Consider the following 20,570-nt stretch of genomic DNA (forward strand, 5'->3'; position numbering starts at 1 on the left):
CCTACGTGGAAGCATTTTCAAGGAAAAATATAGTAAAGCGCGCTGATGGGGACGTGCTTTAGCCCCTATTAGCAAAAGCACGCTAACATGGGTGCCCTTTTACCTGTGCTTGAACTAAATTTTAAAAAAATGTCATTTTTTTAAATATTACAAAAATAGACCAATTTTTTAAAAATTTACGAGAATAAGCCTTTATAAAGACCGAAAGTATCAGCATCATTTTTTCTTTTTTACTTTTTAGTGCCACCAATTAATGTGAAAATCAAATTAACTTACAAAACAAATCTTTATATAGACTCAAAGTCTCATTTCCCTTGCTTTCTTAAGTAATGTGAGATATGAGATATGTGTATATATAGACTCATGAATAGGTTTGCAACTTATTTCTAGACAATGTGAGATTCTTTCATCTTTGAACTAACAACATAATATTAAAGGCTACACTATATTTTATATTCTTTTTACTTATAGAGTTTAATTTTTTTACAAAAGTTAACATTTGTTACATTATAAAAAAATTAAACACTATAAGTAAAAAATTATAAAATATAAAATGAGTATAGTAAAATATTTAAAAATTGCTAATAGTTGAGTGATCATTTTGTAAGTTTTTATAATTTGATAGCCAAAAATCATAGTTAAGTGACTACTAATGTAATTTAATCAAGATATAAAAATATGAAAATAATTATTATATTTTATGTATATTATATATTTCTATAAATAAAACTTATTTAACATAATTATATACTATATTTAAATAAATTATCTATCTAGTCAAAATACATCTGAAAATAAATTTATCAACATTCATTAGGCGATGAAAATTAAATTAAAATTAGGATTAAAAATTAATGAGTATAGTAAAATATTTAAAAAATAAATATTTAAAAAAGAGATATTATTTTTTAAAATTACAAATATATATATATACTATTTGAGTACCAAATACTCATAATTTATTTATTAATCAAACATTCATAATATAAAATAAAATAAATAATAAAAAATTAAAAATATAACTTCTAAATTGAAATATTGGAAAATTATTTTAAAATTAGAATTGCATGGATATTAAATTCAAACATTTAAAATTAAATAGAAAATTACTGCATGTACAAGTTTCATATGTGCAATTTATTCTTTTTTTTAAATATCCCTTTGTAGATGCTAACAATTCTAAAATGCAATAAGATTAAATATCTCAAAAGATAATTTTATAATATGGGAAAATGTTAACAAAATATAAAAAAAATAGAAATTGTTTTGTAAAAATTATAAAATATAGTGTGGCCTTTAATATTATGTTGTTAATTAAAAGAATAAGGAATCCCACATTATCTAGAAACAAGTTGCAAACATATTCATGACTTTATATATACACATATCTCACATCTCATATTACTTAAAGAAACAAGAGAAATAAGACTTTGGGTCCATATAAAGACTTGTTTTGTAAGTTTTATTTTCATATTAATTAGTGTCGCACCTTAAAATAAAAAATAATAATGTTGTCACTTTGGGCCTTTATAAAGGCTTATTCTCGTAATTTTTTAAAAAATTGGTCAATTTTTATAATATTGCAAAAAAATGACCTTTACGGACTAAAACGCATCTTTGTCAGTGTGCTTTTCTACGTTTTCCCCTGAAAATGCTTCCACATAAGAGCGTTTTGCAATTTTTTGACCATTCCAATAAATAATTTTTTAAATGGTCCATCTTTGTAAATAATGTTGGAAATGGGCCTTTTCTTATAAAACACCCTATTTTATGAAGGTTAAATATTATAAATATTATATTATTTCGACTTAATGTAACGCCCCAAATTTTATATTTTTGCTTGTGCAATAAATTGACACAAACTATGTATCTGCTTTAGTGGTTAAGTGTATTGGGTGTGTGTAAGAGATCCCAAGTTCAAGCCCCACCTTTGGCAAATTTTGAGTTTTTTCTGAATAAAGCCTTAACCTTACAGGCATGTGGGATTTTTGGGCCAGGCCGTGTGGACACGACCAGCGAGGCCGTGTGCGAGACACGGGCTCAACCAATTGGGCCATGTGGGCTACACAGGTGAACCACATGAGCGTGTGGGATTTTTGGGCCAGGCCGTGTGATCCACACGGCCAAGGCCAATTTGGGCCATGTGGGCCCACATAGGCGTGTGAGTCTATTTTTCTAAAATGTTCTGTAACGTTGCACGGGTCGCCCAAGTCGACTGTGGGCCTACTATAGGGTCAGTAAGTGTGACTTAGACCCCTATTTATGTGATCGGGATATGTGGTGTTTGACTGAGCATGATATCTGTACTAAGCTGAATATATGATCTGATAAACTGCATTTTAGCATGTCATATCGGTATGTTGCATTGCATTGAGGATTGGGTTGTTGATATTTCGGAGGAAGTGTCTAAAAGGCTTTAAGCCTGTTATCTGGCAGCTCAGCTTCATTATTCTGTTTATATGCCGCATTTTGGTACAGTATGGTGTGTAGGGTTGGGTGGGTTGGTTATATCCTCACATGGTGTGTAGGGTTTGACAGAGATGGTGTGTAGAGGTTGGTGGGTAGAATTTTGATATTCTGATCTGCATTCCGTGTCTGATTGGGCTAATGCGCTGTTGTATATATATATATATATATATATATATGATTTTGTTTCTGAATTGGCTGAGGCCCAAATTGATTCTGTGATAGGCTCTGGCCCCAAACTGTATTCTGATGTATATTGGTATGCATTTTTTATCTATGGGGATTACATATTGAGTTTGCAAAAACTGATCCTTTTCGATTTTATCTGGTTTTATCTGTTCAGGTAATCCCTAGTATTAGAAGGGTCGGAGCAACGGAGGACTCAGCGGTGGCCACATGTTTTTTTACCCACTTGGACTGTTTTCTGTTTACTTATGATTTAATTTGTATTTGGGGAAAATTTGATGTAAATAAGGTCATTAAAGATTTTTGCTTAATTTGGGATTTTGCAATGTTTTACGATTTTCACTGCTAGTGGTAGGAAAACTCGGGTTTTCAAAAGGATCGAACATTTTACTAAACTACCACGTATACAGAAATGGTTCTAAAGCTTCTACAAAGTATGTGGTTTTGAAATATGGTTAACGGTTTGGAAATAAATGACACGATTTGGAAATTAACATAAGAAAACGAAATGTTGTGTAATCGGAGAAAGAGTTTTTTTAACATCGTTACGATTTCAAAAGCACTATCATATGACATCGCCGGATTCGGGCATAACGTCTAGACCGGGTTTTGGATGTTACATTTAGTTGTATCAGAGTCAGGTTGTAAAACTTGGCTGTGGATTTGGGTTTTAAGGATTAATTTTGAAGAAATGATTTTTAAATGATTTGAAATATTTTTGGACTAAGTATGTGGTACACCGAGTCTCCGACACCGATCCTGTAAGTGTTCTAAAAACTCTAAAAAGTTTATCTGAAAATACTACTAGAATGTGTGAGACCACTATAGGTAGTATACTATACTGATAACACTCTAGATAGTGTATGCTGAAAATTGTAGTGAGACTACGATTCGCGAGAATAGACTTTGAACTTCTAATACTGCTTTGCATAAAATATATGTTAATAAAATATCGAAACTGTAACTAATGCATAAAACTGTTAATACAGATAAATCGGAACTTCACTACTGGTCCCCTGTTCAGAAGTCTGTATTCTACTATTTACTTTTTCTTCTTGTTATATACGTTCTGGTCTATCTAACATCTTTATAATCAAGAGTTATCTATAAAAATAACAGGAGTTAGATTAGATCATACACATCACACTATCACAGATTTATATGGCATGTATTTCTAACCACTTTACATAACACGCTCATTCCAAGAATAAACTAAACTAAGCTCTGATACCACTAAATGTAACACCCCTAACCCATATCCGTCACCGGAATAGGGTTACGAGGCATTACCAAACTTATACATTAGCATTTGTACAAAAACGAGTCATAAATTTGCATTTTAAATCAAAAATTTTTAAATTTTACCATAAAGTCCTTAATATGGGCCTACGGGGCCCAATACATGCTTTACAAGTGATTTGGAACTAAACAGCTAACTTTGGAAAACTTTTAAAAAAATTTCTTAAAGTTAGAGGCACATGCCCGTATGGCCAGCCTGTGTGGCTCCCATGGCTGTGTGGCCAGCCCGTGGGCAATTTTGACTTGCAATTTCTTAAGCATCAAAGGGGCACACGGCCTGGGCACACGCCCATGTGGCTAAGTCGTGTGGTAAACTGATTTTTCACCATTTTAAGCAATTTGCACACAATTTTGACATACGACCCTGCTTGAAACCCATGTCCTTCACACGACCAAGACACACGGTCGTGTCTTTTGCTCGTGTACTATCTTGATTTCACATTTAAAGATGTAGGGGACACAGGGTCATTTCACACGCCTGTAGGCTTACCGTGTGTCACACACGGCCTAGACACACGCTTGTATGTCTATCTATGTGGATGAAAATAGGCCGCTTTTAAGCCACTTTTCTCACCCTTTCATCCATTACCTACACTTAAACTCAATTTTATACAAATTACAACCAACCAATCAACCAATTTATGCCCATAATATGCATTTTATATTAACACACTACTACTTAACCATTAAACTAAGTTTCATACACACATGCCATCCCTTTTACATATTTTAACCATCTATAACTTTATCCAACCAAATACTTATACATGCCATATAAATCAAAAGATAATACCCAAAAACTACCAAAGAACATCTCGATAGTGTGATCCTTGGTGATGATTCGATCCTCCGACTCCACGTTAATCTACAAGACATTACAATCACATTCAAGTAAGCTTGTGAAAGCTTAGTAAGTTTATAGGCTTAGAACGTAAACTTACCAAATATGGTAAAGCATTTATATATTCCAATTCACTAATTTCTCCTGCCATTCACAAGCCAAGTCAATTTCACTTAATATTATCCACACTTAAACTTCATTCTTTTGGGCCCATTTATCACTTACCATCTCTTTTCAAATTAAGAAATTATACGAAATTGAGTACTTCGTCTTTACTTTGCGATAGTAAAACTATGGACTTGCACATGATCACGTTTCACTTTCCGAAGCCATGGCCCAACCATGGTCTTACACGACTTATATATCATACTGATGCCATATCCCAGATATGGTCTTACACGGAAGCACTTATCACTTTTCTCCGATGCCATAGCCCAGCTATGGTCTTATACGGATCACTTGTATCACTTTAATCCGAAGCCATAGCCCAGCTATGGTCTTATACGAAAATCACTTATCACTTGTTTTTAGATGTCATAGCCCAGCTATAGTCTTATAAGGATATCGCTTATCACTTGTTGCCATGGTCCAACCATGGTCTTTTTCCATCAATTCATCGTTTGTCACTGGACAGAAGTACTCAATCTGATGTTTCATTCAATTTGATCATTTCTGTAATTTCATATTTTTACATTATTCATGGTTTTATCATAATCATATAGTATAACTCATTATAAAATTCATATGAATAAAAATGATCACTAAAATTTAGCCACATGAACTTACCTGGGCTAATTCGCAATAGTTGTAGAAGTTTGAGAAAATTATTCGACTATTTTCTCTTTTCCACGATTCACTTCAATTTCTTGATCTATAATTGCAAAATCATTCATTAATTAGCATTCATTTCAATTTTATTTTATCTCACATTTTATACCCTTTAATTTATGAAATTACACTTTTACCCTAAATTTCACAATTTTTAGAATTTGGTCCCTGACCAATTAACTCATCAATAGAACCTTTTCTTCTCAATTAACATTTTTCTTAGACATTTTAAATTACTTCACAACCATTGAAATTTAGAATTTCCACATAAAACCCTAATTTCAAGATCTTTTACAATTAGGTCCCCAAGTATTCACTTTTTATATAATTCTTTCAATAAAATCAGCATATAAACAAATTAAAGCTTTAATTCCATGATAAATCATCATAAACCTCCAGTAATTATTCATGGAAACTTTCAAAATCAACCATGAAATCAAAAACTAATGAATTAGATGATAGGACCTAGTTGTAAAAGTCCCAAAAACACAAAAAATTCAAGAAATAATCGAGATTTGAACTTACTTGCAATAAAAATTATGAAAAACCAGCTCTAAGGTTTCTTAAATGGCTGTTTTTAGCTGAAGAGGATGAAGAAAATTGAATAAATCTCTAGATTTCCAATTACATCCCATTTTTAACTATTCAATTTTTACTTCTTTTCCAATTTTACCCCTTGTTCACACCTAATTTCAATATTTCCTGCACACACATGTTGTCCAGCCCAATAATAGGTGTTTATTTGCCTATTTAGTCCTCCTTTAATTATTACTAGAGCTATTTAATCACATTTCACAATTTTACACTTAATTCAATTTAGTCCTTTTTACCCAATTGACTACGGAAACCTTAAAATTTCTTGACGAAACTTTAATACTAACTTACTAACACTCCATAAATATTTATAAAAATATTTATGGCTCGGTTTAATATTATGAGGTCTCGATAACTCATTTTCACTTCCAAACTATTTAGTATTTATTATAAAATACTATTCACTATTTTAATCATTTTCCTAACTTCACATCTAACATGTTTTCATTAAATTAATAATGTTTTCTACTCATTTTTCGGATTTAGTGATCTCAAATTACTGTTCCAACACCACTAGAATTTGGGCCGTTACATGGACCGTTTCAAAATTGTTCCTACATTTTTTACTCTTTTGTCCTTGCCTATTTACCGTTTTGATTCCCTCATTTTTACACACAGAAAACAAAAAATACAACATTCTTTGGAAAACTCTTTTCTCCTCTTCCTTTATGATTTTCTTGTACACTCTGTCAGTTCTCCCTAAATCACTTTAGAGAAAATTCTATTTAGGAGTTAGGGTTTTAAGCGGGACCGACTGTGACCCCTCTAATTTTTTCTGAGAATTGATCCTACTGTGATTTCCCTAAGAAGAGTAACACCAATCGAGTTCCATTTTCCTTATTCGGGTGTACAAATATCGAAGCACTGTATTAACCTTGAGGGACGACATCTACTACACGATTACACCGATCAAGACGAATTTGTTTCTAAGACAATGGTTTATCACAGCACAATAAATTTCTGATTTCTTGATTCGTTATTTATTTTCCAATCAGTGCTAACCGATTGTGTCTTGCAATAGCTTATTTTCCAACACAAACAAATATAGAGAAAATTGCTACCAGTAAGAATTCCTTTTATCAACTTTACGGATGATTACTTTTACTATAGTTATTTGTATTTAATTCATGAGAAGTTATAATCTTTGCGCATTTTAAAAAAATTTTAAGATGAAGTTGAAAATTAACTAGGGAAAAATATTAAAGTTGTCAAATTTGATCGTGGATGTGAGTATTATGGCTTATATGGGGAATCAAGTGAACAACATTTAGACCTTTTTGCCAAATATTTGACAAAATGTGATATTATACATCAATAAATTATGTTGGGAATGTCAAATCAAAATAATGTAGTTCTGAGATAAACTTGAACTCTTAAGGCACAGTAAGTAGTACGATTCAAATACAAAACCATAATCAACCTCAAGTTGATATGATTATAAGGAGGTAAATTAGACAAAGGAGAAAGGTAATTTTAAATGAAAAGCTTTGGTAGATCAAATTTTATTGGCTTACAAATTTTTTTTTGTTAAAATTAAAAGTGTAACACTTTTTATTAAGATTGACGACAATTTTAGATGACTAATGTCACATTTAGATATTTAGAGACATCATCCGATCTAGAATCGTTCAATCACATGTTTAATCCATCAATTATCATATTTAAAATTTATGCCATAACTATTTTTATCACAAAATCATCAAATAACAAAAATCAAGCACTTTCTTGTCAATTTGTAACACTTTGATCCAAAATATGGTAGAGGTATCAATAGCAAAGGCTTAAGTATCAATACCTTGCAGATTTGTTGTAGCAATGAATTGATAAGGTATCAGTACTTGGATGCAGAAGAACTAACATAATAACAAATTTCCAATCAAAATAGGAATTAAACATATCAGAAGAAACATTTATTAGGAATTTGCTTGGAATTTCAGATGTAAAGCACGCAACTTAAGCTAAACCATAAGAAGAAAATAAAAATGAAAGCAAATTTTACTGGACAAAAAAGTTTTATGTTAAATAAAAAAAAAATCCAAATTCAATTAACGATCAAATCACCAAAAATATTAGCAGAGACCTGCAAGAAAGCACAAAGCTTAAAGAGAAACTGACAAATCTTTTAATGTTGGCCACCTAGTATATATTTATAGACAACTCTAAAAGTAAAATTGATTCATAGTTGAAGGTTTGAGTGCTATGATATGAATTAATACATTAAAGCATATGAAGTCAAGAAAAATGGCAAATGTCTAAATTATTAACGTCTTAAATTTTATAGTACTTTCAACACATACATTATATCAACATTTTTGCTCCAAATTAAACTACTATGAAAATTTATGCAAGTTAAGACGACATAAATACACAACAAAACAAATAAATTGAGTCACTATGATAGGCTATACAAAATTTGATGCAATAAGAAATTATATGAATTTATATTACTTTAAATACTAGAAATTAAATAAACAAAAAACCACAAACAAATTTTACTTAAAGTATTAAAAATTAAGAAAGAATAAATATTTTGTAATTTACTTAGATTTTTATGATTTTAACTTTAAAAATTTTATTTCCTTTTATTTTAGCTAAAAAAATTAATATCAAAGAAACTAATAATCTTCATAGTAATTAATGTTTACTGAATTGAGTGATAAAAATTTTAATACTTCTTAATTTTCAATAAAGAAAATAAAATTGTGAGAACTTATCTCCCATCTACAAATTCAATTTTACTTGATTTTAAATTTAATTAAAACTCAATGTGAGTACAGAATATCAAATAATGCCAACAACATAACATCCCTTTGATATCAAGTTTGAGTGAAAATTCTTTTGTACTAAAATTTAAATTTATTTTTCAGAAAAAATTTATGATAATTTATTGATCCATTGAAAACAATAATGATAATAATAAACCCTAGCTCCGGCAAACTTCATCGGATGCCTCAGGAAAAAAAATTTGAGTATCACACACATACGGAAGATTCATAGTTTCTGCAATAATTCCAAATCGCTACTTTAAAGTTGAAAACAATGGAAATCCCCCTCATCTCTATTGCTTTAAGATACCAATCTACTTCGCTTAGACATGAAATATAGAGCAAACAAGTGATATTTGCCCGACAAAATTGTACTAAACAATAATAAACACACCTCAAAGTTCAGTTTAACAAACACCAAACTAAATCCATCAATGTTTAACAAGCAGCAGAAGTAAATCCAATTTCCTGGCCATTGTTATTCTCTTCACAACTCATCTGCAAAATGACAAGGCACGCAGATGGAATTATGTTGATGTTTCAGAAGAAGAAGGTGAAGAAGAATTTGCCATGCCAAATACGAAATTGACTCAGTAGAATGAAAACCTACCCCAGCAAATTGAACTGTTCAGAAATCATTTTACCTTTAGTTTCTGGTCAAGGAACGCAATATATAATCGGGTTGACCAGTCGTCGTCATCATCTTGTTGTTGTTTAGAAAGACTAGCTACTGCTTGGATCCCTGGGAATTATCCTTATCAGTAACAATCTGCTGCTGATTCAAGGGACGTACACCACCTCGCTGCTGCCCAATCTGCGGGTAAAAGTGGCTAAAAGCTTGGGAATTAGACACACCAAAATGCGGATCCTGTGAAAGCCCAAGCTCCAAACCTGGAACCTGGGGGTTACTACCGTTGAGCAGCGACGAAAAACTCACAAAACCCATATTAATATTTGGAAATTCAAGCCCCTGGAACCCATAGTTTTGGTGGATATGATTTGAGTTTTCATTCCCAAAATTTGAAGCTGATGTGGATTGCTCTGAAGCTTGAACAAGCCCTGATCCAATTCCATTACTAGAAGACCATGCCCCACTTGGGATTTGGGATCTTCCTAAATTACCACCCAACATTGCCCAATTATTCCTATCTTTGGACCCAGTACATGCCCCCAGTCCCATTTTGGTATGCAAACCAGCAGAGACAGAGTTCCCCTGCGCACAAACAGAGGCTCCAGCAGCCGCCAGAGCTGAAGCGGGAATCGTCCCAGTTCCAGTTGCAGCAATGATAGATGGTTCCGATTGCTGCAACAACCACTGAATGGTCTCGCCATCGGATTTGTGACCCAATTCTCGGGTCAATTGGAAAATCCTGGCGGCGCACAGAGCAGGCATCCTTATTCTTCTACCTCTGCCATCTACTTTCTTGTGCCTGTCTTTGTTTGAGCTTCTTTTGGGAGCTAGTTGCTTCTTGTTATCATCTTTGCTCGCAATCATGATTTGCAAGTTTTTTATTTCTGCAGGTTTATTGTTCTCTGCTTTCTGAGGAGTCAAGCAGGTGGGCACCTCTTGTGGATGATGATTTGAGCCCTTGCCCTTGCCCTTGCTCTTGCCCTTAGGCTCCATGTAAACTCAATTATGGGGCCTCCTTGATTGGCGAAGGTTAACTCATTTGGACTTTTTCTTACTTCCCCTTTGAAATTTCAATGCTTCCCTTTGCTTTATTGTCCATATGTTGGAACCACAAAATTTCAATTTAAAGTTACCACTCAATGATTTTATGTCAACTTTTTTCTCTTACTCACTAAGGAAAAAAAAAAAGTGGACATGATATAATTATGAAAATGTATGTATAGAATAGGATAGGTATTGTTAATCACTCACAGCCTTGGTTTTCCCTCCCACTATATTATGGAATAAAGAAAATATAAGATTTTACCTAATTCAGGTGGGATAGCAAAAAGCAAAACTTAAAAACTCTAAACTCATAATTACATTAAAAAAAAAAATTGGTTTACTGCTGGAGACGCACATTAGGAATTAACCAACCAAAGGAATAGGAATAAGAAATAGGGCCATTCCACTCAATTCAATTTTTTCTTCTTTAATTAAATTAACCCACCCTGCATAATTACCATTTAATCGGATTCCGGGGTCTATTATTTTTACAAAATAATATATATTTTCAAATTATTATAATTTTATTATCTCAATTCTATCATTCTTACTTAATTTTTAATTTGTTATCTAAAATTTTAACTCTCACAGGTGTTTCATAATCTAATTCAAAATGTATATTATCCCTCATCTCATTAAAAATATAATTTAAAAATTATTGTTTTACTTTGATAAAGCATAAAAGGTCAATAAAATATATCTTTAAATTTTAGGGCTGGATTTGAAATGAATAAATTAATATTTGATTGAATTAAGTTAAGAGTAAATCAAATAGATAAATCTCAAAATCATATATAAACTTTAATTTATTTTAATTATACACATAAAAATTTGAGTGTGGTTTAATTATATACATGAAACTTTAATTTTAATTCATGACGTTTAAAAAAATAAAAAGTATCAATTTATTTTATATTGAAAAATATAATTAATTGTGTATGCAATATATAAACATAAAACGATGTTATATCAATAATTATATTAATAATTTATGAGATTAAATCAAATAAAAATTTTATAGATTTTGAGGATGAGAAAAGACCCTGCTTCACTAGTTGCCTATGTCTAGGTACTGTAATGTAATAAATCCTCACAGTTTATTTCCTATTTTCAAATAGAAAACAAGTTCCGTGTGTGCAATGTATATATCCTTTAGTATGCTTGTAGTCGGTATAGTGGGATAATATAACTTATAGTATCTGAATTTAGTAATTAGCTGTACATAGAATTTGATAATTATAAAAGTTTGATGATGTAATATAATCTTAAAATGTTATGTTTAAAAAATAAATTTAATTATTAATTTCACATACAAATTTAATAAAAAATAAAAATAAAAGAAAAGTACTAAAATAAATTTAATTACTAAATATAGAGACTAAAAGTTATATTAACCTTATTGATATTCCTTTGTATCTATCTTAAGGTAAAAGGAATGATGGAAATATTATAATTATTTTGATTCCTATCTATCCTTGTTAATATTACTGTTATTAAATTACAAATTTTACAAAATGAAAGTGAAATTAAAATTTTAGGGACATATATATTTTTATTTTTTAATTATTCATTAAAGTTTGGGCTACAGGAAGGCTTTTGATTAGGTGTAAAGATCTTTTACTTGATCAAATAAAAGAAGTTGTAATATATTAAAACATTGTCAAAAGTTATTTTGATATTAAGTAAAAATAAAGAAAATGAAATCAATAGAGATGGTAAAAAGAAATATCTCAAATTAAATTCTAAGTTCAATAAAATGTACCAAGAACCGTAAAAAATGTGGAAGGAGGAAATGGGTGTGGCTGGCATTGCCCACCATGAGAGGAATACGGATGAAGGAGTCCCCACAATGTACGTGGCGATGTTCAACCAATCATGGAAACTACAGCAAGTCCTTGTGATTTGTAATCCTATCATTAGAAATTTATGGCAATCACGCGTCCTTTGTGCCTAAAATTGATAATCCTCTTATCTCTCTGAAACGCCATAAGAGAGAGGATTATGCTTTGTCTCGAAAAATGAAGCAGAGGCAGTGATCAGTTACTAATTCACTATCGAAGGATGAATGGGGTCCAAACCCCAAACCCACCTTGCTCGAGTTTAGCAAGTGGGTCCTTGAATCTTGCTTATCTCCCATGCATGCAAAACTCCATAACCAGGCTTTTTTATTTTTATGCTTTTTCTTGACCACATAATTGGAACATGGCGTATTGCTATAATGACATTTCATGGCATTGGCCTTGGCCCCTCACTCCTTCAAAACCAGCTTTACATCTTTGCTTACAATTTTATATCCTGATGCTTTCCTAGAGATATATGTGACGGAGTTGGAAAGCAAAGTTCAATAGTGAATCTCAATTATTTTGACATCAAGGGTACTGTTTTTTGCCCCATAAAACCAAGCCAAAAACCACTAGGTTCAGTAAAAAGGGAAATGACAATGATCTTAATAGCTCAACTAGTGATCGAGTAGAGCCAAGACTTTTGTTTGGATTGCAACAAGAAAGTTATTAACTTCAAAGTTTTAAGATCATCCACACGTTTACTTGAGTTGCACCGGTTTTCTCATATTTGCTGCCAGCTTTGGGGACAAAGGGGCCCTCTAAAAATGTTTGCTACTGACGTATCACCCAATTTCACTTAAATTTGAAGCTTCTACAAGGTTATCGTTTTCGTAGGTTTGAAAATTTGCTTCACAAATTCAGCATCCATCATAAATCTCTCTAGACTTATACGTATTTTAGTTTTTCTCCATACGAACGCCTTTGGTTTCATATTATTTGGTTCATTGGTTCAGAACTACAGAATGAAATCTAGCTGTTCTCGATGAATTGCTTCTTTCTTTGGCATGCCTGGCCGCCCCATTATGAAAAGTTATCAATTAAGCAGATCACAAGGTTGATCTTGGCGGTTGTTCAGTCATTAATTTGTCTCAAAATTCATGTTTTCGGTTTATATAGTCAAAATTTGTATGCTTTAACCACCAACTTGTCTACTTTTTTTTTTCCCGTTTTCTTTTTATATTGACTATTCGTGGATTTTATTTTCTTGGTGCCTAGTATTCTGGGTCCTATTCATTTTAAGGTTGCATATCAATTCAGGTCTATTTCTTTGTAAAACCTACCCTAAAAAACTAGCAGTTGAAAACATTAATAACCTTTCTGAAAGCGAATCTAACTCCTTTCCCATAGTATTACTATAAAAATGAAATTTATTGTAAATAAAAGAGAAAAATAAAGATGGTATTTTGGTAATTCTAGTCCTTTACAAACTATAATATTTCTTATTATATTTCTTTATTTCATAAATAGGAAGACAAGTGATTCATATCATAATATCATTTACCATATGAATATATGAATCTCATATGTAAGTATCTAAGTCGTTCATATCATATCATAAATATATGAGGATAATATATTTCACAATATAAGGTACCATCATATATATGAATTTGAGATGAATTATTTATATCATGATAGTCTTTTAAGTATAGTGCATCTATTATAATATTTCTGATTGAATGATTATTCTATATAAATATATTTTATTAAAATTTTACTAAAATAATTACTATTTAAGAACTCAAAATAGAAAAAAGAATACAATATTTATGGGAAGTTTCCCCTAAAATGTATCCAATTATACATTGTATTTGATACCACACATTCCAATGTTATCGATATGGTTCTTAAAAATTAAAGTTGGCATTGTTTTTGTGAATAAATCTGTTTGGAATACCATAGCGAATTTTGCAAATATTTATATCACATTTCTTCAAAAATTCATGTGCAGTAAACCTTTGGAAAAATATGTTTAATCTTATCATCTTTTCTATAGCCACATTCAATTTGTGAAATGCATATTGCTTTATCTTCATGCAATATTGTAGGTTTGCCATTTTTCATAATCCACATGTTTTTCCCCTGTGTTAAATCAAAGTCTTTAATCACATGCATTCACGAATTGCTTCATGAAAATCTGTTGATCGAGTAATGTAGTGATTTCGTCAATAATGTTTGCAATAGTTCGAACGGATTGAATATTTTTTTATATGTGTCATTAATGGTTTTTGTGTGAAAAGAAAAATGATAAGCAAATATCGGTTCACCAATTACTTAAGGTTTAATTAATATTAAGTAGCATCATCTGGTCGGATTGTGATGTAAAAGACACATTATATTAGTAGGTAATCTAAATGGTCCGTAGTCTGAATAATCAAAATTGAATAAAATGATTCAAGAGACTACAATGTTGTCTATCATGTCCGAGTTCAAGTGGGGAGATACATTGTCTTGGGTATTAGAACAGATGACTTCTATAAAGTTAGAGACATAGGTGTAATTTTCTAGACTGACAATACATCTGAAAAGACCCAAGCTGAATTTATCCTAGATCTGTTTATAAATTTATTCACTTGTGACGTTCACATTTTGACTTATCTAAATTTATTCACTTATGTATGGCATGGCTTCATTTACAACAGTGAAATTCCTAGCTCGTTAAAGTGTAAATAAGATTCTCTCAATAGCATTGTGTGGTTTATGGAAAAGAATTGTGACTATGAGTCATTTGGTTTGAGACAAATGATTTTCATTACTATTTGTTAGTAATGATATTTTTCATGGTGGAAGTTGCAACTATGAAATAAAATAGGATCATCATACTAAGTGAATGAATTTTAATCTAAAGTGATTAAAAATATCCTATGAGTGCAGCACACTAATGGCAAGGTCATTAGACAAACAAAATTATAAGTTGCTTTCATAATTATATAATAAGAGAGAGTTTATTTTCGGTACTTTTAATAGATTAATTTCATCACTAAATAATGTTGTAATTAATAGACGAAGAGTTAAAACTTAATTAAAAATTATTTTATCTCTAATTATATATGTCTAATCGGCCCCTCCGCTAGTTAACACAACCTTGTTTGAATTGCAATTAGAATTGATATGTTGAGTGAATGGAAACAATGAAAAGAAAAATAGATTTCATGTATTTTTATCTACAGTAAATGCATTTTCTCATGAGAAACAAAAGATGACTTAAAATTAATTTAATTTCTTTGAATTATTATTTTTAATTAATATTTAATTGATTGTAATTAAATAATTGAATCCAAAATGAGAATTAGGTTAATTAGTCATTGCAATTTTACTGAAAGAGACAATTAAATTTATTTACTCATAAATTCTAGTACTATGATAAAGTTGTCATTACTTTAATTGAATTAGAATTAGGTTGAAGAGATATTTTAATTTAAAGAATTATTTAAATTTATTTAAATTAATGAAATAAATGATATTTTAGGAATAGAAAATTGATTTTTGGGTTGGAGAATTTATGAGCTTGTTTTAAATTAAATAAAGATTAGATAATACATATAATTGTACTCAGCACATGAGATAGGTCTAATACACCCACAACCTAAGGGGCGGGCGACATACTAAGTCTAGTAACCCAATATGTGCTGCCTACCTGGTAGAATCATAAGGGATTCTATGATTTCTATTAAAATGTTATTTTTTATTCTTATTGTTCTAGTAAAACTCTTGTGATATTTCCCTATATATAAGGACCATCGGTTAAGTCCAATATACAACATCATGGGGCATAATTACTCTGTCGAAAATTAGTGAGATTTATTTTCTAAAAATAAATTATATTTTTTGCGAGAACTCAAGTTTTGACTTTGGTTTCTTTACCCACAAAAGAGAATTAATTTTTCCCACTAGAAAGTTAAAGTTTTCATTCAATGTTTGATTCAAGAACTAGAGCCCACTTTCTAAGTAACCAAGGGTTCGAGAATAGCAAATAAGATCATTTTGGTTGAAAGCCAAGAATTAACCGGATCTTGCTAAGCTTGAAAAACAAGGTACTAACTTGTAGAGTGTGCCTCGAATTTACGAGCTGACATCGTGACGAGAAGACCATGACATCCCGGTGAGAAGATTGACCAAGTCCCGATGACACGAAGAACGACATCCGAACGAGGTGCATGCGACATTGCGACGTGGCGATGTGTTCCCCAATTCAACTGGGCTTTTTTTCTCCTAGTTAAACTCTGCTATTGTTTTCCAATTAAACTCTGATCAATTTAGGTTATTTTAGTCATATTTAATCATGAATTTAGCCTATAAAAGGGGTTGTTGTAACCTAGAATAACAATCTTATCATATTTGAGATTGAGAAAGCTTTGTGAGTTTTAGGGAATTTCGAGTCTTAGCAAGACTGCTTTGTTCTTTCGAGATTTAGGGTTATGTGTTGAGATTATCTTCATCTTGTACTCTTTCGGTTTTTGCTCATTTAGTTAAGTCTCATTTGCCCTTGATTTTTTATCCTCTTCTTTGGAGAAACTTTTTCCACGTAAATATTTGTGTGTTTGATCTTCTCTACTTTTACTTTTTTTTTTTCTTGTTGCATATACAGTGATCCCCAACATAATTTGATAAAGTTTATTGCTATATAAGATAACACAATTCAATTTTATGAAAAAATTTAAAATTTTGTTGTGCAAAATTTTCAACAATTGCTATTGGAGCAACCTTGTGTTATATATATAATGTAAAATGATTGTTACATTTTTCTACTATATTTGATTGATTAAATTGATCAAAAGTGACATTTTTCGTCTTATGCATGTTTTTAGTGTATATATGTGATTGAATGTTTGAATATTATATAATATTTATCATTATGTAATTTGCAAAATTTGTGGTTCCTAGAATTAAATCGATTGTATTTTTGGTTTGTAATTAGATCATGGAATCTCATCTCCATGTAAGTTTTTTTTAGTTTTTTCTTGTAAAATTAGAAAATTTTGTAAGCTAGAAACGGACTAAGTTTTATTCGACCCAAAAGCATTTTGGCAGAACCCAAGAAAGCATGGTGGACCTATAACCCAGATTGAACGAAGAATGAATGAATGATGGATGGAGGACCGTCGTGGCTAGCAGTCGACAAGCTGAAGCATAGGCATCATTGCACGAAGTGTCGCGGGGGACGCGGCTCATCGTGCAGGCCAGGTGCGTGGGGAGTGCACAGCACCCAGGGCCTCTTGCCCTAACAGATACCTCATCCCACACAGTGCATGAGGTGCCGAGACCTCACACTCCCGTAGACACATGAAGTGTGCAACGTGGGCTAGGCATCACGCCCAATCAATGGCCAACCAAGGGAAAAGGTGAGTGATTTATGTAAATTTCATATTTTAGTGATTTATTTTTACCTAAAGTGGGAAAGGTGAATAAGGATGAGATCATACTAAGTGTACCTGGGTAAGGATATAATTATTTAAGAGTTAAAATAAACTGAATTTAAATCATTGTTTGTACCATTAATTGTGGAATTCTTCTCTGGACAAATCCTCGCAAATATAGATTAAATCTAAACTGAATTAACAATGTTGAATCTTTTATTCTCTTAAAATTTGCTTATAAATTTACCATATAGTATACAATTCAATGTACCATATGTCTTGGCACACCTCACTATCACCTACTCCTAATATAAAACCAATCTCAAATTGCATGAGATTGAAGCTAGTGTTAAATTAGAAGGTAATTAATGAATAAAAAATTATAAGCAATGACTGTGAACACGATTATGGAAATTATTTAGATATTTTGTTACAAGATAAAAATTATGTATTTATGTAATAAGTAGTTTATACTATTTTTATCCGTCAATAATTTGTTTTATGTATCTTTTACAAGTTTTGTTCATGCTATTTTCTGGTTTATTAGTTTTAGTGTGTTTAAAATATAATGAAATTTGTATAATAATTTTTTTATACATTATAATCCTATATTTATAGGATTTTAAATTTATGTATATATTTATACTTTGTTTTATATAAATTTTGATAAGTCCATATTTGTAAGTCATGTTTTTGTTATTTTTCGCATTATATCTTGTTTTGCATAATTTATTATTCTAATTTATAGAATAATTTTAGCTTAAGGGTGTAAAAGTTTTTAAATTGGGTGTTTTAACTTTCAAAATGCATTAAAAGGCCTTCAAACCATTTTTTAAAAAAGTAATTAAGCCCCTACTTTTTTTCACTCAATTGGGTACTTAAACTTTCAAAATGCATTAAAAAGCCCACAAACTTTTTAAAAAAAATTAAGCCCCTGATTTTTTTGGCACTCAATTAAGTACTTAAACTTTAAAATGCATCAAAAATACTTTTTGACTATTAAAGTTAACTGCTCCTAATTTTTTTTAGTTAAAATCTCCCTGTGTCACAACCATGGTGTCACATGTGGCAAAAAAATTATAAAAATAAAAATAAATAAAAGTTATAAAATTATTAAATTTTAATAAAAATATAAAAATATTATTAAAATTAGGAAAAAATATAAAATATTGTAAAATTTTATAAAAGTCATAAAAAATTATAAAATGCATCAAAAAGACTAACGATCTCGGTTTATTCCAGTTAAACGCATCATGTATTGCAAACAATGTGACATGTAAAGAAAAATGATAAAAATAAAAATTATAAAATGCTTCTTTTAGTATGATAATTTTATAATTTTTTATGAATTTTATAATTTTTACATTTTTATAATTTTCTTATGACTTTATAAAATTTTATAATTGTTTTTGTATTTCTATATATTTTCTAAATTTTATGATTTTTATAAAATTTTACAAATTTTATATATTTTTAAGATTTTCATAATTTTTTTGTAATTTTAATAATTTTATATATTTTTATTAAAATTTAATTATTTTTATAACTTTTATTGATTTTTATTTTTTATCATTTTTGCCACATGTCACGCTGTGGTGGCTTTAACTGAAAAAATTAGGGTAGTTCAAGTACCCAATTGAGTGCAAAAAAAAAAATACAAGCTTAATTGCTTCTTCTTTTTTTTAAATGGTTTGAGGACTTTTTTGATGCATTTTGAAAGTTCAAGTACCCAATTGAGTGAAAAAAAGAAAAGGCTTAATTGATTTTTTGAAAAAGTTTGAGAGTCAATTTAATACATTGTGAAAGTTTAAGTACCTAAATAAATAAAAAACACAAAGACTTAATTATTTTTTATAAAAAGTGTAGGAATTTTTACACCTTTAAACTAATAATTTATTTGTTCATATCATGTAGTAATTGAAAACATCTTGTTATAGTGATTTAATTTTTAAAAACAAATGAGGTGTTTGTATCGTGCTTTCATTACTTTTCGTGTGTAAAGTAATATAAATTTATATAATTCTTTACACATTAATAATTCATTTTAGATAAACTTTGATATATTAGTATATTTGTTTTAGGATAATTATCTTATACATAATCAATAAAGTAAAGAAAAATTTCACAAGTGGTTTTAAGTTGATGTTATTTATTTTAGGGTATAATAAAATAGTTAATATTTAGTACACTCGAAATGTATTTATTTTATTCCATAGGCAACATTTAAAATTGTCATGTCTCTTTTTAAAAATATTTTTAATATTTTACAATATTTTTATAAGACACTTGTTAACCTCTCACCTTACTTGTGAAGTCTAAAACATTTATTGATAATTTACTAAATATTTTTCATAATAAAATAATTAAAAAGACAGTTAACATTATCTTAGACCTGATTGTGGAGTTTTTTTACTTCTTTAGTAGTGAACAAAATAAATAAGCTTTGAGTTATGATTACTATTTTTGGTGATATGATAGTTATAATGATTTAAATTCTTTTATGTTATTTCAAATTTAATATTTTTATTTAAGAAATGCATTACAAAACGTATTTAAAAGTTAATCCTAGGAAGTAAAATATATAAAAGTTGTCCTACACTAGAATTACAAAGAATTGTTGTCATCAATCCCTTCTCAGATGACAAGTCAATGTTTTTTTTTTTTTATCAATTATGTTTAAAATCATTTGTGTTAGAAATGTTGTAAATGTGTATA

At 30.0% G+C, this 20,570-nt stretch overlaps 1 protein-coding gene across 2 annotated transcripts; it reads right to left on the reverse strand.

The window, feature by feature from the left end:
* Positions 1-9,211: 9,211 nt before the first annotated feature.
* LOC108477228 (transcription factor TCP20-like) lies at positions 9,212-10,843 on the reverse strand. 2 transcript variants are annotated; one of them, XM_017779715.2, is made up of 2 exons: positions 9,590-10,843; positions 9,212-9,477 (listed from the first exon to the last, which is right to left on the reverse strand). In XM_017779715.2, exon 1 carries the CDS (start codon positions 10,601-10,603, stop codon positions 9,707-9,709), a length of 897 nt encoding a protein of 298 aa, XP_017635204.1. In that variant the 5' UTR covers positions 10,604-10,843; the 3' UTR covers positions 9,212-9,477; positions 9,590-9,706. The 2 variants fall into 2 exon arrangements, with proteins under 2 accessions (XP_017635204.1, XP_017635203.1); XM_017779714.2 differs by having other exon boundaries at positions 9,624-10,839.
* Between the last annotated feature and the right edge of the window lie 9,727 nt (positions 10,844-20,570).

The sequence above is a fragment of the Gossypium arboreum genome, chromosome 12 (assembly GCF_025698485.1).
Source record: "Gossypium arboreum isolate Shixiya-1 chromosome 12, ASM2569848v2, whole genome shotgun sequence".
Lineage (NCBI taxonomy): Eukaryota > Viridiplantae > Streptophyta > Magnoliopsida > Malvales > Malvaceae > Gossypium > Gossypium arboreum.